The sequence below is a fragment of the Cetorhinus maximus genome, chromosome 19 (assembly GCF_964194155.1).
Source record: "Cetorhinus maximus chromosome 19, sCetMax3.hap1.1, whole genome shotgun sequence".
NCBI classification, from domain to species: Eukaryota; Metazoa; Chordata; class Chondrichthyes; order Lamniformes; family Cetorhinidae; genus Cetorhinus; species Cetorhinus maximus.
This window is the reverse complement of record NC_135897.1, coordinates 71058445-71083602: the sequence shown is the minus strand read 5'-3', so window position 1 is coordinate 71083602 and position 25158 is coordinate 71058445. Positions and strand designations below refer to the sequence as shown.

General features: G+C 39.6%; 2 protein-coding genes across 18 annotated transcripts in view; one reads left to right on the top strand and one right to left on the bottom strand.

Annotated features, from left to right (window-relative positions):
- The window catches only part of LOC144693906 (disks large homolog 1), a 412000-nt gene extending 399165 nt beyond the window's left edge, over nucleotides 1-12835 (top strand). For all 17 annotated transcript variants that reach the window (XM_078564096.1, XM_078564108.1, XM_078564107.1 and 14 more), the window contains 6 exons: nucleotides 1182-1232; nucleotides 4032-4133; nucleotides 5492-5664; nucleotides 5948-6057; nucleotides 9109-9200; nucleotides 10974-12835. In XM_078564096.1, coding sequence (XP_078420222.1) covers nucleotides 1182-1232; nucleotides 4032-4133; nucleotides 5492-5664; nucleotides 5948-6057; nucleotides 9109-9200; nucleotides 10974-11080 — 635 coding nt within the window. In that variant the 3' untranslated portion in view covers nucleotides 11081-12835. The remainder of the gene's footprint in view (nucleotides 1-1181; nucleotides 1233-4031; nucleotides 4134-5491; nucleotides 5665-5947; nucleotides 6058-9108; nucleotides 9201-10973) is intronic.
- A 5446-nt stretch (nucleotides 12836-18281) lies between these two features.
- meltf (melanotransferrin) overlaps nucleotides 18282-25158 on the bottom strand; it is a 61328-nt gene continuing 54451 nt past the window's right edge. Inside the window, exons 15-16 of the mRNA XM_078564111.1 lie at nucleotides 24470-24659; nucleotides 18282-23519 (exon numbers count right to left, since the gene is read on the bottom strand). Of these exons, the coding sequence (XP_078420237.1) occupies nucleotides 23455-23519; nucleotides 24470-24659 (255 nt within the window). The 3' untranslated portion in view covers nucleotides 18282-23454. The remainder of the gene's footprint in view (nucleotides 23520-24469; nucleotides 24660-25158) is intronic.

Here is a 25158-nt window from a genome sequence, read left to right as displayed (position 1 = left end):
ATTGGTCTTGTTTGTTGCTGATGTGCAACTGTTAAGTGCTGTGGAGTAAATAGTTTGTCCTTTGGCTTTAAATCATACTTTGTGGTGTATATGCCTTTCAGTGTTAAAATGGCATTGAAAACCTGAAATAATACAGCATAGAAACAGGCCATGTAAATAAGCAGGCCTGTGCCAGTGTTTTTCTCTACTTGAGCTGCCAAGCTTAATCCCATTATCTTCACTTCCCATGCCTTTTAATATTCCTGATTTTAATGACATTTTGTAAAATATTTGTGTGGAATAACCTTTGAATTTGTGTACATCCAATTTGACATTCCAAGTGCACACTATAGCAAGGATCCAAGTTCTCCAAATTGGACAAGCTCTTACCATCTAATAAAGGACAGGGAAGAATTGATACTGTCACTAAGCAGACTTAGTCATTGCAATGTTACACCCTATGTACAGGGCATTATTAACACCTGTACTTGAGAGAATCAGAATCAAGAAAGCTAGACCTTAGAGTCTGACTCAGAATCCTAGATTTTTTGGGATTGATTTTATCCAACTTGCCTTTTCTGCATTAGATGCAGAGCTGATTGGCACTGCACTGTAACTGCAAGTCTTGAGACTTGGACCCTTGTATGAGCTAGAACTCAAATAACAGTCTCAACTGACAATCATTCATAGATGGTGCCTCTCCCTTAGTGTGCACAATTTCTTTTTATTAAAATCTGCTATTAACCATCTGACTTAAATATTGCACTAAAATTTAATACATATGCACGTACAAATCCTCCTTCAATTTAATCTGGAGGGCAGGAAAGGAAGCACAGTTTAAGTACTGCCCTTCATAAAACTGATGTGATGTCAAGACTTATTTCAATATCAATGTTTTAATTAAACAGCAAACTACTAATCATGAACGAAAACTTGCATTTAATAATGTTAATTGTAACGATTGATTATGTAAAAGAATTTCTGCAATATAACTGATTTGGAAAAGCTTGCTTTTTGGACTGGGATTACAAAATCAGGTTTTTGTTATAGTACCACGCATTATCTTAGTGAATGAGAATTCAGTGTCAATCCTCCCTTTCCTGTGCCCACCACATAAACAATATTTTAACACCATGCTTTTGCTATCTTTATCTTAAAAGTTGTGAAGTTGATTTTAATACTGTCTCTGTTTTTTGGGATAGGTGGTCAGGAAGATTATGTTCTCTCCTATGAACCTGTTGGCCAACAGGAGGGTAAGTGGAAACTGACAAAAGGGTGCAACAGTAAAAGAAAGTTAGGCAATTTTTGTCACTTCCCCTTCTAACCAATCTATATAGTTTTTTGAAAAACAGTTTTTTTTACTCCTAATGTCTCCACTTTCCACACACCAGGCCACTTCTCAATGAAGAGGGTGGAGGCAGAGACTCTCAGCAGAGCCTCTGCAAATGCTACCCTATGATGAACTGAGAAGGAAAACGTTAGTCCAACATGATTTTTCCATCCAGTTTTCTCTCTTTCAGTGAAGACTTGCCAGCTGATCTGTGCTCCTTGATAGTTGTATGAAAAATCACAACACAAATTTTTTATGTCTTACTATACTGCCAAATAATGCAGTTGTTGCATTTTTTGATGTACCAATCTTTGCATTGATAGCAGTCTCTTCAAGCTGAAGCTACAGTTTTCTTCCTCCTCAACTTTTAACCTCTCTCACGTCCATTTTCATGCCGTACAAGAGCAGATCAGGCAATTGTTCAAAGGTGTTATCTTTGGACTAGCTAGATCAAGGAAGTGCTCCTTGCCCTCTTCCTTTTTAAAAAAAAAAGGCAAGAAATTGCTCAATGTTCAAATCCCTTCAGTTTGAATTCCATCCCAGCGCTGAGGCCACCTAGTTGAAGTCACCAATAATATCCTGTGTAGGCTTCCAGCTACACAATCTTAGCCCTTCTCTGTGGCCTTCAATACTATCCCATTCTCCTTCGCACCCTCTATCCCTGTGGTCCACTTCCGCCACAGTGCATTTACATGATTCCCATCCTAACGCTGTCGGCATAGCCAGCAATCTGCTGTAATAACTTCTCCATTACACATGGTCTCCTCTCTCACGCTTTGATCCTCAGGCCCCTAATAGACTTCATCTGCCTTGAGTTATCATTTGTAAGCACTAGGTCAGTTTCCACATGTAGCACCCATCTTCAATTCTCTGCTAACACCCTTGACTGCACAACTGGTGTTCATCCAACACCAAGTTATGGAGTACCAAGAACTTCCTCAACCTAAACATTGGTAAGACCAAAGCAATTCTATTTTGTTCTCACTAGACACTTCTCACCCTAGTCCCTGATCTCACTTAATTCCCTAGCTGCTGACTCAGAGTAAACCTGGTGCATTTTCTTGGTACGCTGCTTGATCCTAAACTGAGCTCCAAACATTACAGTCTAGTCAGTTACTGAGACAACCTGGTTCTGTCTCTGCATTAGAGCCTTCCTCATCATCATCATCATCATCACTATCAGAAACCCTTGTTGCCTTGAAGCTCAATTTTTCCAACGCTCCTCACCAGCTACCCAAGTTCTAGTTTACAAATTTCAAGCCACCAAAATTCTTAAGCCTGCATCTATCCTGTACAATGTCTCAAGTATTTGCCCAGCCTCCACTCATTTCCCCAATCTACAATATGTTATCTTTCAGCTCGTTCTTATCCATACATCTCCATTTGATGTCATTCCACCCTATTATTGCAATCTTCTCCAGCACTCCATCCAAGCTGAGAACTCCCATTCTTTGGAGTACAGAGTACTTCGCCACCCACATTTTCCTCCACTCCAGATATTCCCATCTTTGTGCTCCACCATCAGAGGCAGAATCTTCAACCATTTTAAACCTGTGCTCTGGAATTATCTCCTAGACCTCCATCACACAGTCAAAATGGCACAGAAGGAGGTAATTCAGCCCATTGAATCTATGTCAACTTTCTGTAGGGCAACCCAGTCAGTTGCATTCCCTCACTCTTACCCTATAGCCCTGCAAGTTTAATTCCCTCAAGTGTTCATCCAAGTTGCTTTTGAAATTATTGATCATCTCCACTTCCACCATCTCATAGGCAGCGAGTTCCAGGTCATTACCATGCACTGTGTAGAAGGATCCTTTCTTACACCTCCTCTATATCTCTTGCCCAAAACCTTAAATCTGTGTCCTCTCGTCGTTGTACGATTAGCTAATGGAAGCGGCTTTCTTTGTCTGCCTTATTCAAAGTGGGCATAATTTTGTGCATCTCTCCCCTCAATCTCTCTTGCTGCAAGAACAACCCCAGCTTCTCCAACCTAACCTTGCAGCTAACATTCCTTATCCCTGGAACTATTCTGGTAAATCTCCTCTCCATCCTTTCAAGGTCACTCAGAAAGGCACCTGAAAACGTGATATGGCCCTGTGGCTGCTGGAGTTAGGTAACTGAAACATAAAGCCAGCTATATATTTTGTTCATTACACAATTGGAAATAACCCTGTTCTACACAGTGATTTAGGTTGCTTCATCTCTCTCATTTTCAAAAGCTATCCTCTTCACACTCATCTTTGGCCACCTTCTCTATCTCTTCTCCCAATTTCTGTTTGGCAATTATTTTTTCCTCTCCTCCTGGAGTGCTTTGAAGCACTTTGCTACCTTAAAAGTGTCCAAAAATTAATATTGTTAGTTGGAGGCAAGTCTGCTAGAATAGAAAGAGGTTTAATGGCCAACCTTCTGGAGAGTTGGTATTCTAAGTGTCTGCCATGTGGAAAAGAATTGAGGCTTAACTTTTGTCCTAGAGTTAGCCAGATAATTTTAATAGGAGTGTGGCTTAACACGAAGCCTAATGGTGCATGGAAGATGTTCAAATATTTGTTGAAAACACAAGCCATCTTAATGACTATTACAAGAGAAAGGAATGTCTGTAACTGCAGCCAAAATATACAGCTTGAGGCTGATCTGGTAAGCTAGATTTAACTGCTATAGGAATGTTGTAAATATTACAACATGTCTACTTCATCTAACTTGAGTTTCTGTTTTTGTCACATAGTCCATTACTCTCGTCCTGTTATAATTCTGGGACCTATGAAGGATCGAATTAATGATGATCTGATCTCTGAGTTTCCAGACAAGTTTGGATCTTGTGTTCCACGTACGTACATTATCATTGTCAATGAATGGAATATATTCTACTGAATTGGCAATTGTAAGGGAAGATATATCTACTCTTACAATTGCGTCTCAGTTAAATTGCCATCTACTTACTGTCACTTGCAAGACATCACCAGGATAAGCCAAAGCTGTATTCAAGCATCAGCTCCCAGACTGGGTATATTCAGCAGTTAGATAGAATGGAACCTTGTGACACAATGATTGAGGCACCAGTGACAATTTTGATATCTATTATAAATTTTAGGATAATAGGGAAATTAAGTGGAATGTATTTTTTTTTATTTTAACCCATCCTCTCAATCATTGTTAGCCTATGAAAACTTTTTATCAACGTAATTTTTTAAAACTTATGTACTTAATTATTAGAAGCCAAGTTGCAATCAGACAACAGTCTCATCTCCCACTTTTTAGTGATCACTGCACCACACTCCAGCATTCTGGCTGGTAAATGGCCATTAATTTTCTCAGACTGCTATGACCTTGAAACGTTAACATCTGCATTAGAATACAGCAGGTGAAGTAACTGAATGCATTTGTTTGTATAATGGAATAAAGGGCTTAAACCTGGAAAAATGCTCCAATGCCTTGTACCTCAATTTGTCCTCCATGTCCCAGCATTACCTTTGCATTCAGAAATTATATCAGTTTCTGGGTTCTGTCAACTTCAGTTTGAAATCCACTTCTTTTTAAAGAAACGCTGTTTTTGTTTCTTTTAAATTAATCCTGGTCACTGGCAAGGCCAATATTTATTGCTCATCACTGGCTTCTCCGAGAAAGTGGTAGTGGCGGGTCACCTTTTTAAATTGCTGCAGGTTTGATACAACTGATACAATTGGCATTGGCTTACAACTTTGAATGAATAATCCATACTTATAATGTATTAATTGTTCGGCAGAAGGGAGCTGGTTAATGCAGTGGTTCAGTTTGTTGCCATTTCGCTTAAGATTTGAAACCAGGCCAGACCGATTGAAAAATTTCCTCTTACTGCTGAAAGTTAAGTTCATGAGCGAAATATGTTTGGACTGTCTCAACTTGACCCCAAATAGGTGCAAATCAGTTTATATGTTTGGCACTAAATCTCAAGTGTGACTGGTGTGAAAAATGGAAACTGTCACCGAGGCCATTTTTAAGATTGGGGTTTAGGTGGAGTGGGGCAATGGGCAGGGAACTTTATCTTGCATGTAACTCCTGCTATGCCTGACCTGTGAAGAGATGATCCTGACACTAGGTATTAAATTCTCAATACAAGATCTTGAACTTTGATTGTGAATCACCACAGAAATGCAAGGAAAAAGAAAAGGAATAAATGGTTTGATGGAAGTGTTTCACTTTCTCCAGATACAACTAGACCAAAGCGTGATTATGAAGTTGATGGACGAGACTATCATTTTGTTACATCTAGAGAGCAAATGGAAAAGGACATTCAAGATCACAAATTTATTGAAGCTGGACAATATAATAACCACCTGTATGGCACCAGTGTGCAGTCCGTAAGAGAGGTAGCAGAAAAGGTAATCCTTAAGTGTGTTATTAAAATAAACTAGTTTAACAATTGCCCTCTAAATCAAGAAGAATATCATTTTCATTTTGCATTGCATATTAAAATATACTTTTATTACCAAGGAAAGTGTTACCTCTAATAATGCATGCCTGTTAATTAAAAGAGCTAAATTGATCAAAGTGCTGTATATATCAAACGTTACATTTGCAAACAGATACCTTTGAACAATCGAGAAAATCTTTTCTGTAATTTTGGTACCCATACTTCAACATTTCCCTTTGTTTATACTTTAGGGTAAGCACTGTATACTGGATGTGTCAGGAAATGCTATTAAGAGACTACAAATAGCCCAGCTGCACCCAATTGCAATCTTCATCAAACCAAAATCAATTGAAAACATCATGTGAGTATAGGCTTCAGCCCCTATAAAAGGGTTTTCAGGATTCATTTTTGGGGCTTTTTTTTTTTTTACAGCTTAGCTCTATTTACAAAAGCACCAGCAAAGCTGGCAAGGAATCTAGCCCTGGGATGAGGGTCAACTGACCTTATCTTCAAGTCGTTTGAGTTACATCTGACCCTCGGCTTGAAACTTGGATTCCGCTTGAGCTGCATTGGGTGATGCGAGATGCACACAATCTCTTCACTTCTTGAATATGAGTTCATGTCTAACCCAAACTGTTAACACAAATCATTTTTCCTCATTTCTGGGCGGCCTGAATCCAGTTTCAGCAGCAGAGGCCAGAAGCGCTGCCTATAATAGAGCTCAAATTGTGACTAAACTTGAGCAAAATTTAAACTGATGCCATTGAGAACCCTCTCTGTGTTTGCAACGGAGCAGACTGGGGGACAGTTTGTTATTACATCCGTTTACCTCACCTGAAAATTGTTGACGTAAAATTCCCCAGCATTAAATTCTTAAATAAACAAAAATCACTATGGGGTGGGGGTTAGGCTAAGAATGAGATGGGTCTTGTGTTGTGATTGGCTTCTGAATTGGGACTGCCATCCTCAGACTCCCTGCCCAGTACGTCTAAGCACACAAGTGTCACAGTTTGCAGTCCCATGTCCTAAAACAGCAAAAAGACAGCTGGTGACCCCAATAGGCCCAGGTACTGTTTCAGAATTTTTAGAGCTAACATGATGGTATTTTTGTATTCAATGCAAAGGATCTTGTTTTTTCTGGAGCAATTGTACTAAAACTTTAGTGGCTCATTACTTTGAAGAGGAAGGCGGAATTGATGGTGTGAGCTGAGCAGAAAACGGAAGCCTAAACACTATCACACAGCTATTTTGCTTGTTGAGCAAATTTTCTTTTAACATTTGTCAGATCAGCATCCCCATTTTACATTTCTCCATTTCTGCGGTTACCTTCGGGAGCTGGGCCTGCAGTAGCAATTATTTCTTTTTTTTGTGGGATGTGGATGTCAATGGCTAAGCCGGCATTTGTTGCCCATCCCAAATTACCCTTGAGAAGATGATGGTGTTACGACCGGTTGAGGAGGAGTGAGCTGGCTTCCCTTTATTTCAGCCCCCTCAGTTGGTCACAACAAAGGTTTTTAAAATTTATTTTCCATGTGAATGCCTTTTCCAGTCCAAATGTATTTATTTGTTAATAAGGAGCCAATCAAACCGGGTTAATTTGAGTCAAAGAAAGAGTAAGTTTATTAGTTACTTAAAGCCAAGAAAAAAAATAATTAAGACACAATGACAAGCGCACACACATATCAGAAGTAAGAAAGTTAAAGTATAAAAGAAAGTTAAAAGAATACACAGTTAAGTCCTTTTGCTTGCATGTGAGGCATAGTTCGCTGAGCGTTGCAGCCGTTTGAGGTGAGTTGGTTTCCTTTAAAATCCTGGAGTCGAATTGAAATCTGCACTTTGCTGGAAACACTCATGGCTTCAGCGAGAGAGATTCTTTACTGCTTTTTTCAACAGTTCTTTTACAGATGACTTTGATGATTTCTCTCTGTTCTGGCTTTGTAAAATGAGTTCTTACACCTCCTGTTTGTATATTCCCAAGGAGATATTTGATTAACCTCACTCTCAGTCATTGTTGTAAGGCAAATAGTCACAGTTTTTGATCGTTCATCTCAGAAATTTTTTGACATATTTTGAGATAGTAGAAACCGACAGGATATGGGGTTATTTTGTCCTCCACAAGAGGTTTTGTGTGTCTGGTGGGGTGTAACTGGCTGGGTAGCAGTTCCCATTGTCTTGACAGAATTACAGTGGATTAAGAGTCCAGCACTTTTTGCATTTTTAATGCCTTCCTTTCAAGACTCCCTGTTTGGCATGGACCTCGACAGCCGCCCCCGCCCCGGGCCAGGTGTAAAATTCCATGCAATATCTCAGAGCAAGTCTGCAGTGCAATCCATAAGGGCATAAGGGATCTTTCCAGACAAGTGGCCACGTACAATACCAGACAACAGATGACTGCTGGTATCCATCTTTGGTCAGTGTCTTTTCTTGTACTTTTGTTTTTAAAAAGTCCCCTTTAAATAATTCAGTAAGTCTTTGGTTAGCTGGCAAGGTTGTAGGTAGATCTCACTCAGTCATCACTTACCTTCGTCGTGACAATGGTGAACCGCTGTCTTGAACTGCTGCAGTCCATGTGATACAGATGCACCTACAGTATTTTTTGGGAGGAAGTTCCAGGTTTTTAACCCAGTTTTGTTTTTACTTAGCTAGTAGATCTTTAGAATCTTCTCCATATCAGAGAGGCCTGAAACTGGACTCAATTTTCTCCCTGCAGCCCCCTGCCCCCCTACCTCCACCAACCTCGTTTCTACCATTGCTCAGCCATGTCAGAGCCAATCTGCATCCAGGATGCCTGCAGGTTGCTTTAACAGTCATGGGGAAAAAACCCTTGGCAGTCCAATGCCTGGAGGTACAGCACACTTCAGGTATGCTGCTCCTATTCAGTGCCAGTGCAGGGGCTAGGCTAATTGGCTCAGAAATCTGTTGTGCAGACTGTTGCAATGTTACTGTTTTCCTGTTGGTGGTGCCAAACAGCTGCAAGTTCCTTGTGCTACTATCAAGACCCAAGTCTGAATTCCGTTATATTTGCCCATTTGTTTTGTATGGCACTGATTTTGATGGTAATTTCACAAATTATGGGAAATTGGGCTTTGCTGAATCTGCTAACTATAGTTCTGGATAAACCGACTTTAAGCAGGCTGTGCTTGAGGTTTTAACTAGTCTGCAGAAGGGGACAGGATAATTTTTGTGGACAAAGAACCAGTTAAATGAAAGAAAGTGAGAGCGGTTATTACTGGTATTTGGCATTTCTTAACATTGGGATCCGCTAGATTGACCACTGCAGTCCTTTACAACACTCTACATTTTCATACTGCTTATCTGCCTTGTGTTAGCATAGACTTCACTTTTTTCTCATCAGAGTGTAGCAGTTTCATAGACTGGGAATAAAGACCTCTTCTGCTCTCTTCCTTTCCAGGGAAATGAATAAGCGATTAACAGAAGATCAAGCAAGAAAAACTTTTGAGAGAGCCATAAAACTTGAACTGGAATTTACAGAACACTTCACATGTTAGTATCATACTGCCTCCTGTGACAACTATCTGTGCAGTTAAATTTGAGGTTGTGCTGGTTCATTTCCCCTAGACAAGAGTCTGAGAGTGCTTCATAAATAAACTGATGAGAAAGCTTGATTAAAGTCAACCAAGAATTGCCTGCTCCATACATGTGCACCCTTGTTAATAAGGCTCTCAGTTGCAACATAATTTGTCTCAGGTTCTCCTGTCTTGGTCACTTCTCGTATGAAGTTCTACTTGACACCTGTCTTGAATTTCCCTTTCACCCGCTTTAATCTACATCCCTTTGTTCTAGCCCTGATAATGTTTCAGATTAATCTCCACCTAAGTTCACATGGCACCTTACGGCAAAGTAGCGATGGCTTTTCATCGCTTCAGTTTAAATTCAATGTACTCATAGACGTTTACAGCACAGAAGGGGGCCATTCAGCCCATCGTTTCCATACTGGACAACAAAGACCTGACTACACTAATCCCATTTTCCAGCGTTTGGGCCATAGCCCTGGAGGCTATGGCAGCACAAGTGAATATCTAAACACTTCTTAAATGTTACAAGAGTTTCTGACTCAACCATCCTTGCAGGCACCCACCATCCTCTGGGTGAAGAAATTTCTCCTCAACTTCCCTCTTCGCCTTCTACCTCTTAGCCTTCAACCTCTTACCTTAAATCCATGCCCCCTGGTTATTGACTCTACTAATGGAAAAAATGCCTTCCTATCCACCCTATCTATGCCCCTCATAATCTTATACACCTCCATCTTGTCCCCTCTCAACCTTCGCTACTCCAAGGAAGACAACCCCAGCCTATCTAATCTTTCCTCATAGCTCAGACCCTCCAGCACAGGTAGCATCCTGATAAATCTCTTCTGCATCCTCTCCAGTGCAATCACATCCTTTCTATAATGTGATGACCAGAACTGCGCGCAGTACTCCAGTTGTGGCCTAATCAGTGTTTTATACGGTTCCAGCATAACCTCCCTGCTCTTGTATTCTATGCTTCGGCTAATAAAGACAATTATCCCACATGCCTTCTTAACCATCTTATCCACCTGCCCTGCTACCTTCAGGGATCTGTGAATGTGCACACCAAGGTCCCTCTGATCTTAAGTACTTCCCAGGGCCCTACCATTCATAGTGTGGTCCTTTGCCTTATTAGCCCTCCCCAAGTGCATTACCTCACACTTTTCTGGGTTGAATTCCATTTGCCCCTACTCTGCCCACCTGCCCAGTCCATTGATATCCTCCTGCAGTTTACGGCTATCCTCCTCACTATTTAACACCCTACCAATTTTCGTGTCATCCATGAACTTCTTGATCATACCCCCTACATTTAAGTCCAAATCATTTATGTACACCACAAACAGCAAGGGCCCCAGCACCGAGCCCTGCGGAACCCCACTGGAAACCGGCTTCCAGTCACGGAAATATCCCTCTACCATCACCCTCTGCTCCCTGCCTCTCAGCCAATTTTGGATCCAGCGTGCTCTCCTAGTTCCTTTTGCTATTATGAAATAAAACCAGGAAACACTGAAAATGCAAAACTGGTCAGTAAAGATTAGAGACTTTTGAGTGGGGTCTCTTCATAAGAATTCAGTTTCAACCTTTCTCTCGTTTACAGAAGGTCTGTGTATTTCCAGCATTTTCCGTTATTTCAAATTTCCAGCATGTATTATTTTTCTTTTGCGATCATGCCTTTGGTTGTAAAGATAAAGAATGTCAAAAATCCAGACTTCCAAATATTAACTCTTGTTTCTGCTTTGATGGTCAGGTATTGTACAGGGAGACTTACTGGAGGAGATTTACAACCAGGTGAAGCAGATTATTGAAGAGCAGTCGGGGCCTTACATCTGGGTTCCAACCAAGGAGAAACTGTGAAGTCTTCATAATAATCATCATCCATTGCTCGCAATGAGTCTGGACCCCCTTCTACAGGACTCATTCTGACTCCTGTTGATCACAGATCTCTCCCTCTTTGTGTGTCATGAAAAGTGATTTGTCTTTCACCTGGGGGCGTTCACATCTCCTGTTTGTGAAAAATGCTTATACGTGATACCTGATAAAATTACCACCATAGCTTTTTTTTAAATGAAGGGGAAAGGCCTGACTAACAGTTGAAGGGAGATTCTATGGTACAGTTCCTTAATGTTTAAGGGCAACAATTCTTCAGCAATTTTCAGAAAAGCTTTATATATTTTCTTTTAATAATAAACTGAAAGAAAGGAAAAGTAATCTTCATGTTTAACATTGGGTTTGGAAACTAAATAATTCTAAGCAGCTTTTTGCACGATGAACTCTGGAAGCATGGTTTGGCAGCGGAAATCCTGATGGTTTTGTTGTTTGTTGTTTCCTTCTGCATTACATGTGCAGGTTATTATTTGAGCTGTCTCTAATTTTTCATTTGTGCTCCTTCAGTAATTTCCGCTTTTGTTGAACGAGTTATAAAACATCAGCCTTTAAAATGCAAAGGAATTTTTATTCACTTTACAAAGGTTCTATACAGACCGTGCTTTTATTTTTTTTTCCTTTTGCCAATTAAAGTGCACGATAAATTAAAAAAAATGTTTATATTGAATGCCGATTAGAATGTGTTCAAGTGACATTGAAAATAATTACTTTCACTCTTGTAGAGAATCTACTTTTATGAATTTGATTATTGAATGGGGAGAGGGGAAGCAAAGAGAAACCAGTAAATATAATGACTATTTTAAATGATAACTGACATGATTTTCAATAGGAATTTTCAAATAAGAATGATCTGGGAGATGGGGGTGAGTATAAATAAGGAAGTGGATTTGGCTGAGGAACAGAGCTGAAACCTAATCATGACTATTTGTAATAGGTGTCAGACTTGAGATTTTAAGATATATGAATAATTAACCCTCCGTAACAATGTATTTTGATATAAATGATCAACTATATTAAGCATACTTTTAACAAAATACACTATATAACTTACCTGGAATGTGTGTCTTTAAAATAGCTGCACATATATTTTCTTTCCTTCTAACCATCTCTCTCCATGAATGTTTTTTTTTATTCCAAGTAGACATGAATTAGTGTTTATCATTTTAACCATAAGGATCATGTGGGAAATGTGGTGATGGGAGTAAAACAGTATTTTGAGAATAACTGCAAGAAATAAAACACAAAACACAAAAGAAACCAGTTCTCCTCTTTACCACATCCCCCCCCCCCCCCCCCCCCCTCCAACCCCCACCCCTGTGAATTCTGTGTGAGGTTATTCAAAGTGATGTGCATGTTTTCAAAATGTTAAAAGCAATTTTAAACAGAATAATTTTTACATTTTATGTACATTTGCAAGTGCGAATTGCAAAGATGTCATATCTTCCATTGTAGCTCTCAATCAGAGGCTTCTGAATTGAGAAGACATATATTTTAGCAGTTATAGGGTATGTTCTCAAATGATACTTTAACACTACATTTAGATTAACTGCCTGGTACCCAAACTTTGCTAGTAATTTGGAGATGACTTGTTTTATATAGGAATAATGTGCTTACAAGCAGTTCAGTACACCTGACCCTTCTGGTGCTGCAGTTTGTACAGACTCTCATCTATATCCATTCCATTGTCAAGAGGGGAACAGCTAATAAACTTTAATGTACAATTTACTTTGTGATGTGGCTTTTTTTAAACTGTTCCAATTCAAAATTGTCAATATGAAAATAGAAAGCAAGGAAATGGTAGGGTAACGCATGGTGTTGTTCCAAATGGTAGGTCAAAGATTAAGATCCATGATCCTCTCTCAGATCTTCATAGTAAGGTTATGTCCTAGAGGTAGGAAAAATAAAAGGGTGAATTGGCTCCGATGTTAATACTGGACTAGAAACCTTACAGAGATCAGAGAAAGCCTACTTCTCATTCTGGTCATGGATAAATTTATGATGTGGTAGAATGTAAATGAGGGAGAAAGAGAACAAAAATGTTGCTAAGAAAAGACTTGGGGTGCCACCAGAATAAATCATCTGCTTGGCTAATGTAATCTAAGAAAGTTCCAGGTTCCATCCTGGTCCGTGTCAGGTCTGCTGGTGTCAGCTGGATAAGGATAACAATCTACAATTGGTTTTGCTCCTCAGCTACAGTTGAAGAGTCAGGCAAGCTCACTCTTCCTGATTGGTGCCCAGCAATATTTGTTGTAAAGGAATGATTGGGTTTTGTGCCCCTGTAGGCGAATTGCCTTTCAAAATTCATTTAGCTCGTACCCGTTTGAAACTCTAATCCAGCATTTGTGTGCATGGCATAAGAAGGGTGAATTAAATGAATCTAACAATTCCTTACATTAATAAGTTTGATATAGATGGGAGCATCAGTATCTGTTATTGTAACCTCCTGAAGGCTGCTTGATTGGTTGGGGTGGAGGTGGGGGTAGGGTTGGTTAGAGAGGAATTTTCCAGAGTAGCATTCCTGTATTGCTCTGGGGTTTTCCTTTTTTTGCCTGTCTAGGGAGTTTGTTTGACTGCAGGGGAAGAGGATCACGATATAGGTAAACTGCATGCCTGATGGAACAAGCCAGATGGACTAGTTGGTCTTTTTTTCGTGGTTTGTAAACCTACTGTTGACCCAGATGAGATTGGTTTTAACTAAAATTATGCATACAAGCATAAAATATGTGCCAGTATTTTATATTTATAAATAAACTAGACAAGTACATGAAAGGAAGAGTGGAAAGATATATGCTGAAAGGCTGAGGTACGATAGATAGAATGGGAGGAGAAGACTCGTGGAGTATAAACACTAGCACAGACTAGTTAGGCCTGTTTCTGTGCTGTACCTTGTGTGTAATTCTATATAGTTAATGCAACACAAATCGAGTGTTGAACTTGGAACTTCCTTGGAAGTCACATACTGAGCCAGTGAGGGTCTTTCCTCATTTCATCAATTTTATTCTCTCATTCTCTGGTTCAACAGTCTATTGACAAGTGTATTATCTCTATAGAATTTTAAAGATCAGGATCTTGTTCTTGATTAGACCTTCTTCAATGGGAAGCAGATATTGGTGTTCTATCTTCATTTATCATTTAAGTCACGGAATCGTTCTTGTTCTTTCCTGTACCTGTTTCAGTATCCTTTTTGCAAATATGATTCAAAATTGCATGACATATTACAAATGTGCTATACTAATGAGTTATTAATGGTTAAACAAAATGTAGAATTTGTGCAGGGGTTCTCCTCTCGTGTTGTGTCTTTAGTAGAAACCACGCACACAGTGTAAACGGTTTTTCACCAAAGTTGCAGCTGGGATTGCAAAGACTCCTGCAGAAATTACTGATTTTTTAAAAATTAATTCATGAGATGTGGGCTTCGCTGGCTGGGCCAGCATTTATTGCCTATCCCTAGTTGCCCTTGAGAAGGTAGTGGTGAGCTACTGCCTTGAACCGCTGCAGTCCATGTGGTGATCTTAACAGAGTACGCTTTTGCCGCAAGTCAGGTGATTGAGGACTCAAACCTCAGTCTGGACATCGTTTAGGCTAACAATGCATTGCAGATTTGGTTCCAAGATTGCCCCAAATTTTGAGCTCTGGGTCTGTCAAAACCGGTATGCTTTTACCAATTTGTTGCATTATGAATAACTTGGCTGTCCTATTCTCTAGGAGATTAGGCAGCATATCAATGATAAATAAATCAAAGACAAAGACCAAGGTGTTGAGTGAAAAACTGTGAAACCAGTGGAGAAGGCCCAGTACAAAATCAAGGAACTCTAATTAAGCACACGCCATTGGATCATCAGATGTGGATGCAAATGGATATTGATACTGGAGATAGTTGAACTGGGGGAAACACATTAAGCTTATGTAGGAATGATAGCCTTTGGCAGGATTCCTAAGCAACACCTGTGTAGTTTCAACTAAGGGTCTCTTAATGAGGATACTGAAAGAGGAACTGAAGGATATTTAAAGGGTATAAAGTTACTGAGCAATGAGAGAGCTGCCAACCTCGAAAAAGATCGTTTGGAATAGAAATTGCTTCAGGATGTGGCCTATTTCAAAGTTCTCAACCGCAAGCGATCATTCAAATTAATGTAGAAGTCACAGTGAGCAGAACCTGTTCGATTTGTTTAACCAAGTAAACAGTCTACTTTAGAGACTGTTTCCTCTGGCTGGGGAATCTAGAACATGCAGTCACAGTTTCAGCCACTTGGAATGAGTAATTTCTTCATTCAAAGGGTTATGAATCTTTGGTATTTTCTGCCGCAGAGGGCTGTGGATGTTCAGTCTTGAATATATTATGTTTATTATGACCAGGTAGGTAGCGGTGAACTGTCTCCCCTCTATTCAACCTCCTCAGTTGGGCACAACAAAAATTGAAATTTTTTTATGAGGACATGCCTTTTCCAAATCGGAATGCATTTTAATAAGCTGCTGTGAGCAATAAGAAGCCAATCAGACAAAGTTTTCTTGAGTCAAAGAGCAAATTTATTAACCACTAAACCCAAGGAAAAAATAATAAAAACGTAACATCAAGCATTTAGCCCTCATGCAGTCATTAGGGTCCTCACGCACATATCAGAAATAAGGGGAGTTAGAGTCATTTTTTTAAAAAGTCAAATAATATACGATTAAATGTCTATTAATTGTCCTTGAGGCACAGATTTTAAAGGTTGTGACTGATTTAAGTTAGCTGGTTTCTTGGATGTGGTCAGGTGTAGAAGATGTTGCAATTATTATGTGACCTCAGTTCACTGGTAGGTTTCTGGTAGAGTTAACTTCTCTAAATGGGCGACATGGTTATCCCAAAAGGGAGAAGAGAGCAAGCAGCCCTCGGCTTGTTTCCTCTGCTGAAGACTTTCTTGACACTGCCTGTGTCACTTGCAATCTCTCTCTAGTGGCTGGCAACCTTGCCTTGAAATTCTTCACCCATTATGCATTTCCAAAAGGTTTTGGGTGTGCCTTGTCTGTGGCAGCTATTGTTTCAACATCCAGCACTTTGCATTTTAATGTTGTTGCCTTAGGCAGTTACAGGTTTCGATGGGTGTCTGGCTTATAGGAAATGCCTCTCCCGTCACACTCCCCTGAGGTGGCTTGTTGGTTTCTCACCTTCACCTTGGAATGTGGCCTTGCATTTTTAAGCAGTTTGCTCTCTCAGTTCAAATTGCAAAATTTCCAGTCAGTTGAAAGCTGAAATATCATATTTTCAAAAATAAAGGTGTATGGTCTTGTAACAGGTTCTAAAACGAAATGTGTTGGTGTTATTGAAATAAACAGTAAATACTTAGAACAAGTTCCAGGTCCTTTCTGGTTTTAAAAAATGTTTTTTAAAAATGTTGCTATTCATAGTATTTCCCTCCAATTTTGGGTCTCTGATTTCAGCTGCAGAATGTACTAGCTAGAATAATACAAGCTGAGGGGGTTTCCAGTGATGTATTTTCCATTGCTGTCAATGTAAACAACAATCTTGACATTGGCTTTACCATCACTGAATCCCCCACTATCAACATCCTGGAGGTTACCACTGACCAGAAACTGAACTGGGCTAGCCATATAAATACTGTGGCTACAAGAGCAGGTCAGGGGCTAGGAATCCTGTGGCAAGTAACTCACCACCTGACTCCCACCTGTCCACCATCTAAAGGCACAAGTCAGGAGTATAATGGATTACTCCCCACTTGTCTGGATGCGTGCAGCTCCAACAACACTCAAGAAGCTTGACACCATCCAGGACAAAGCAGACTGTTTGATTGGCATGACTTCCACAAACATTCACTCCCTCACCACTGATGCACAGTGGCAGCAGTGTGTGCCATCTACAAAATACACTGCAGAAACTCACCAACACTCCTTAGCACCTTCCAAACCCATGACCACTACCATCTAGAAGAACAAGGGCAGCAGATACATGGGAACATCACCACCTGGAAGTTCCCCTCCAAGCCACTCACCATCCTGACTTGGAAATATATCACTGTTCCTTCACTGTCGCTGGGTCAAAATCCTGGAACTCTACTAACTGCACTGTGGGTGTACCTACACCACATGGACTGCAGCAGTTCAAGAAGGCAGCTCACCACCACCTTCTCAAGGGCAATTAGAAATGGGCAATAAATGCTGGCCTAGCCAAAAATGCCCATCAATCTCAGATCAATGATAAGAAAACACTGACGCAATTTTCTTTGACTATTAATCGGTTTCTCTCTTGGGTGTATACTGCACTCACAGCTAACATGAGTCATTGCATGGAGTTTCTAGTCAAGCTCATTTCACTTCGGGGCAAAGCAGGGATATGCATCATTCAGATAGTAATTTCTCTCTGTGGCTTCAATGTTCTCGTTTATATCTAGGTGGAGATCTGACTATAAGTTTAAAGTATTTGATGCATATCAATGAATCAAAACATTCCAGTCAATTCATTTGATTACCTCAGCTATGGTTAGAGAGAGGATTAGGAAAGATTTTTGAGCATTACTGAAAAATGCTGATTTTTGTGCTGTAGATTGCAGTGTCGACCCAGCATATGAGACGACCCCATTTATTTAGCCCCAACAATCATGTTTTTGCGTATATTCAGTGTAAAAGTCAACCCCCCTTTTCAGTCTTAACATGCTAAACTTGCATTAATAGTCAGCTTCAATTTTTCACGCCATAAGTGCATGTTTTGCTTTCCAGTACCTTATAACAGGGCGCAAGGGATCAAGCAGGCGATATGAGCTGTGTTGCAAAGATGTGCAGGAGTTTAAGATGCCCACAAAGACTGGACCCCGCGTGACGAACAATGAAGAAAAATAAGTCTTCCAACAAAACGAATGAAGTATTAAGTTGGTTTCAAGTTAAAAGTCTCAACATCTGCTAACTCATCAAATAACTGCACTGCAGCAAGGGAATTTGGCATTAGTGAAAAACTGATGCGAGAACAGAAAAGGAAACCGTCCAGAAGCTGCCCAAGACCAAATGTGCCATGAGAACAGGGACCAGCCACTGACCTGAACTTGAGAAGCATGTATCAGAATGGATCCTCAAATTGTCGAAATGGTTACATCGTCACCAGAAATGCAATGTGTGTATATATACACTTAAGTGGCCCAAATCAAACTCAGTTGAGCAAAGACTTCAAAGCATCAGCTAGTTAGTGTAGCCGCTTTATGGAACAAAAAAGCCTTATTGTTGGGATCAAGATTGCTCAAGCTACTAAGACATCTGCCAGAATGATCAGTTTCCAGCAATTCTTCATCAGAGATTTACAAAAACACAAGTACATATAATGTCACATCAGCAGAGGTGATTGTGGAGGGATGATTCTGAAACCGAAAACGCAAAATCTGATCCAGAGATCATTACAATGATGTAATTGCCAGTGACTCAATGAATTTGATGAACTCTGCATCAGATGCCAAAGTCAATGAATTTGATGGGTTTTAAATTGGATTGTGGTTAAAAGTATCTTTGTACAGTTAATTTATTCAATAAGCTGTCACAATTTAATATGAATTACAAGTATTATGTTCTTTTTCAACCACACCCATGCCGATGGTTCATTTTACCCGGCGTATAAATTGATCCCCGTTTTTGAAGGGATTATTTGAGGCTTCAAAGGTCAACTCATACGCCAACATCTATGGTACTTGGACATACACCCTGGTTAATTAACATTAATCTGATGTAATTGGGAGACAATTATCTATTGTATCAATAAATGTTCAAAGGATATTGAATAATATATCTTGCTGTGAAAATGATTTCATAATTCATGTTTTCGGAAATAACTTTTAGTTTAGGAATTTAATTTAAATGTAGATAAATTGAAACACTTGGTTGGATAACGAGTAACAACCCTGAAGTAATTGCAATTCAAACAGACCTGGGGTAATTTCAGTTAAAAAGGTAACCTGTGTTTATTTAGTAAGTTCAGCATTAGAAATTAGAGAATTAAAGAATGGATGAGCCATCTCTGAGTTTTTAGTAGAATGAGGAGGTCCACAGTTCTTTCAATAAGGGATTTAATTTATTCATGTAGTTCCCAGATCAAAGAAGCTAGAGGCACATTTGAAAGCAAAAGGGTTTCTTGGTGGAAGCAGCAAGTCTGGAAAGAAGGCCGTTAACTCCATTGAAAATATATATTATTCATGAGGATCCCAGAATCAAAGGGTTCTTTTAAAGGTAAAAGATAGCTTACTTTTCAGTTTGGGAGCATCCCGTATGTGCCACAGTGCCATGGAGATGGGCTGTGGAGGTTAAGGAAGTTCCTTTGTTTTAATTTATGTGTTTGCTCACCGAAGCAGACAGTCAGCAGTCGACTTGGTTGGAGCATAGAGGCAGCGAGCGGAATCCTCCAGGAGCGGTGAAGCAGCTGTTGAACCATGAACAGAACAGGAACTGTATCAGGCATACAGGAAGGACATAGTCTGGGTTTGTCCGAAGTCAGGACAAGGAGCACGGGTAAAAGCAATTAGGAACCAGAGGTGTTCCTGATTTTTAAATCTCTAGGCATGAATGCAATAAGGCCCAGTCTTGAACTGAGAAGTTCACCGTTGCGAGGTTTTGAAGGAAAGTTGGAAAGCCGCTTAGCCAAAAGCCAATGGAAGAGTCCCCATGAAATTTCATACCTCAGCGAATAGCTGGAACACTGAGGAGAAATCCAAGTGAATTCTGGAGAACTGTGACACACTTGGTTGGATTCAATAAGGAGAAGTGAATGAACCCCCAATATCTCATAATATATAAGGGAACTCGTGGGTGGAATTAGGAAGCAAAAGGGGAGCTGAATATATACTCTAATGTTAAATTAGTGCTTGCTTTGTTTAAATGTTAACAGTCTCTATGGAGATCGTAACAATCCGTATCTGTCTTTATGCTAATTTGCAGTCTTTCTAAAGCTAGCAGAAAAACTGTTACATCTGTGGTTCCAGAGTGAACTTTTGGCATTTAAGAACTCAGTAGCCAAACTTAGGTTGAGATTTTTTGTTGTTTTGACATTCCAAGGAAGATCGTAAACTTTGTTAGTTGCTGTAAGTGTACCATTTGTCTTGAATTTACCTATTAAATGTTTAATAATGTCTGTTGGTTTACAGCTTAAGCCTCGGTCTGATAGTGTGTGTAATCAATTTGAAGATGGAGATATGATGTGATGGCAAATAATGTTTTCCAGTAAGCCAGAATACAGTGAGGAGAGTTCCCTGTTCAATCCCAGGTCTCGCTACAGTTACCTTGTTTTTTTTATTCATTTACGGGAAGTGGGCTTCGCCGACTGGGCCTGCATTTATTGCCCATCCCTAGTGCCCTTGAGAAGGTGGTGGTGAGCTGCCTTCTTGAACTACTGCAGTCCATGTGGGGTAGATACACCCACAGTGCTGTCAGGAAGGGGGTTCCAGAATTTTGATCCAGCGACAGTGAAGAAACAGCGATATATTTCCAAGTCCAGGATGGTGAGTGACTTGGAGGGGAATTTCCAGGTGGTGGTGTTCCCATCTATCTCTCTAGGTGGTAGTGGTCGTGGTTTTGAGAGGTGCTGTCTGAGGAGCCATGTTGAATTCCTGCAGTGCACCTTGTAGATGGTACCACACTGCTGCTACTGTACATCGGTGGTGGAGGGAGTGAATGTTTGTGGATGTGGTGCCAATCAATCGGGCTGCTTTGTCCTGGACGGTTTCCAGCTTCTACAGTGTTGTAGGAGCTGCAATCATCCAGGCAAGTGGGTAGTATTCCATCGCATTCCTAACTTGTGCCTTGTAGATGGTGGACAGACATTGGGGAGTCACGAGGCGAGTTACTTGTCACATGATTTCTAGCCTCTGACCTGCCCTTGTAGCCACAGTATTTATATGGCTAGTCCAGTTCAGTTTATGGTCAATGGTAACCCCCAGGATGTTGATAATGAAGGATTCAGTGATGGTAATGCCATTGAACATCAAGGGGCGATGGTTGGATTCTCTCTTGTTAGAGATGGTCATTGCCTGACACTTGTGTGGCGCAAATGTTACTTGCCACTTGTCAGCCCAAGCCTGGATATTGTCCAGGTCTGGCTGCATTTGGACATGGACTGCTTCAGATATTGGGTAAAGTCTGGTTCATAAGGAACTGAGGCCCACTTAACAGGAGTGGCCACTGACTCTGAACTAAAGTTGTAAGTCTAGCATGATACTCTTAAAAACACATCAGAGGACACATTCCAGATGGATCCTGTGTCATCCCACCATGTCTACTCCATTAGTTTTTGCATTTTAATATATACAAGGATCAATGAAAATGGGAAAAAAATAGTAAAATTAATTGTTCTAAAAAAATTATATATCTTTGAATATTTTGAAGTATTTATTAAAAGTGCTTCTACAGGTCAGGGCTGCCATTGTTGCCTTTTTTGCAATATGTTCTTGTGAAAATGACATCGCTGGGTTCCCTATCAGTACTGTGAAATTTACCACAGAATATTAACTTGCAAACAAAAGGGGATATTAAGTTATTGTTTATAAACCAACATTCTCTGGAAAGTTTGTTGTACTTTGGCATGGCCATAGTACATGCAGGCCAAAGTGTCAACCTTGTAGCTGATAAATGATTTACACTCCTTGGTCACCTGAAGAGCAAACTGGTGGGAAATAAATATCTTACATTATTACAACCACAAAAATGTTAGTGCTAATGTTAGGAATATTATTTTTGTTATTAGTTTTACTAAAAGGATCAATTGAACTCAATCACAGAGAATACACTGTGGCTGATAGCAAAGCATCCAAGTTGTACATTATGTGGCATACACATTAAAATAACTGGTACCTGCATCAAACTAACCAGGCAGTACAGATTAAAGAGCAGAACTCCCTCTACGTTGTTCCAGCAATAAGCCTTCGTCCAACCTCTGCAGAGAAGCCCTTGGTACATGGTCACTTCCTATCCCAGGCATTCTTGGGGATGTTCTGAGCAAGCTGCCAACTTCAATCCAATTTATGAGCAGTTCTGTGCTGTGGAGTCCTGACCCTATTTAGTTTATCCAAGCTCATTTTATTAGGCTCTTACATTCAGAAGAGACTGGATTGAAAACCAAGTATCAGAACTAAATGACAGGATTCTGTATTTTTTAGTCGAAAGCCATCAAAATGCCACTAAGGAAAGAAGGAGATTAGTTACTTTTCACAAGTGAATGCCAAAATTTGTTCATCTACTTATGGAAAGAGTGAATCAAAGATGACCTTTGGAAAACAACAGCTTTAAACAGAACAGCTAAAAGTTGTGCATCATAGGATCTTACAGTGCCAAAGAAAACCATTCAGCCTGTAGCTTTTCACTTAATCCTGTTGCCTTGCCCCTTTCTTCAATTCCTTCCAAATTTTTTCATTTTTCAGAGCTGCAACAAGCCATGCCTATCTCCTTCGTTACCCAGGTCCTGATTCTACACCATTCCATTTCTACTTTCTATGTCAGCTACAATTTTCTCCTCCCAAAAAAAAAAGAATGAATAGTATCTGGGGAGTATTTACCAAAGTTTCTGCGAAGATAAAACAGGTTTGTAGGAATTTTGCATTTAACTAATAAATGTTAGTGAGTAGAAGCTGACTATAGTTGACTAAAGCAACTATGACTGCTGGAGAGAGCAATTCTACTCGAAAGAGAAGGTATGATACTGTTGTGTGACAAGCAATTGCATAGACAATTATACAGCTATTGCCTTTAGAGATGGTATGCACAGGGTAAGTAACAGGTAATGTTTATGCTCTGATACATTTGCCTAAACAGAAGTGCTTCAGACAGATTCTACTGAAAATGCTGTCTAGGCCATATCTATATTGTAATGCATCCTACATAAATCACTTTGTTGTATAAGTTGTTCCATTAAATGTAAACAGTTTTTATACCAGTAAATAATATGCAATGTACACACACTGATGTAGCATCTGTTTTTACAGAAACACTGCTGATAAGTAATAAAAACTGAATGCAACTAATAAATTACTACATACAATAACCTCTTTAAACAGTCATAATCAACCCCAAATCATTGTTCTACCACTTGCACAAATAACATGTTTAAATCTACAAATTACTCTTCTTTAACCAACTGCTCTGTGGCATCTCTGAGCTGTTGTGACATTACCAAGCTCAGGAAAACTAACCAACCTTTATTGTTTTAAATGTTTGTATCGTTGCAACTCGGCAGCAGTTTAAATTGTGAACTCCATTTTGTCTGATGCAGAGTGTTTTTATTTCTGTTTCAGTTCCTCTCCTCGAGTAGTTCGGTTCAACAAGGATGAATTGCCTGCACATCTCTGATTTGAAACGGGTCACGTGGCAGATCTTGGACTTGGTGATTATAAGAAGAAACTATGTAACATTAAAATGAGCAGACACAATGATGACCTTGTGGATGGAATCACTGGAAGAAAGATAGGTAATTTGAGAGAGAGCTCTAGAAAAAATAAGTCCGTAATTTGTCAATATAAAAATGAAATCTTCAATATCCCATTTCATAGCTTTGTCAAAATGTCACAAAGCTCTTCACATAATGAATTATATTTTGGTATTGTGAGTATTATTTCAAAAAATAAAGGAGAAGCAGGGTGGCAGCTGTGGAATTGAAAATACCAACAGCTTTAAACCCCTCAGTATTATTTAGCATTCAATATAGTACAGACGGCACTTTCTATAACTCATGCCTTAACATATTTAGTTTATTTTTACAAAGGCTCTAAATATGACAAAGTGAAATTAAAATACATTTTTGAAATTGTAAATATTTTAACAGTTGGTCACTGTAATGACACGCTATCCAGAAAGCACTGCACTTTATAAATAGGCAAACTGGGCTTCCCCCAGGGGCAGAGAATGTAGCTGAGACACAGGGGTAGGACATCCTAGGCTTCATTCTTAGTTTATGTCAACCAGCTTAAACCATCTAAACTGTCGGGGCTATAATTGCATTCTGCCTTCCCAGGCCAGAGAGGGGAACAAAAAATAGCCAGAGTTCCTATTCCTGACGGCTATCCAACACTCAGCTAGAAGTATGCATGTGTGGACATTGGCTAGGACAGAAATAACTGTGATGGCTCCCCATTGTCCAATAGCCTGATAATATTCATTGTCTACATTCTCATATCAGAAAAATTTACTTAAGTGATGTGTGCAAGAGTGTGGAACTACTACAAGCAGGAAGTACTGCAACACCTGAGGAGCTGTAATCCAATATGAATCTATGCTTTCAGGTGAGAAGATAAGGGGAGAAAACTGACAGACAAAAAAGATAAGTAGAGCATTGAAATACAGAATCAAAATATGGGATATCTTTAAGGTATGATAATCACAGAAACTGATGGATGTATAACTCACTTGCACCAGAACATTCAATTCTTTTAATTGCCTCCAGGTATCTTTTTCCAAGCCAATCTTCATAAGTAGTTTTCTCCCCAACTGAAATGATTCTCACAGTAGAATCTTTAAAGAGCAGATCATTTCCACCATAGGCTGATGAATTAAACATCTTAAAGCCATTGGTATTATTGTCGTCCCCAAATAAATCCTAGATGAAAAGAAGACAATTGTATTTATGTAGCATCTCAAAGTGTCATACAGGCAAGTAATGGCACCCATTCAACACAGCAGACCAGATACCACCAAAAGTTACCAGTCTGTTTTGATTATGGTATTTGAGGAAAGAATGTTGGCCAGAACCCTAAGGGTGCTCCCTATTTTTCTTTGAAGAAGTCCACCTAAGTTATAGAAATACTGACTGTGTTTATTGTCCATCCTGAATGGCAGTACCTCTGACATTGCAGCACTGTCTCAGTACATCATTAGAAGGTTAGTTCAGAGAATGCATTTAAATCTCGAATTCTGAATCAATGGTTAACCAAGTGGGCAGAAAAGAGATCAATAATGGAAGAGCTAACATCCCATAATAAATTTTAATTAAAGTAATTATGCCTTGTCCTTTAACTGTACTGAACTTGAGTTTCAACCATATGAAATGTGCTGGTATGAAATGTGCTTTAAATACCAGAGTTGGTTTGCAATATTGT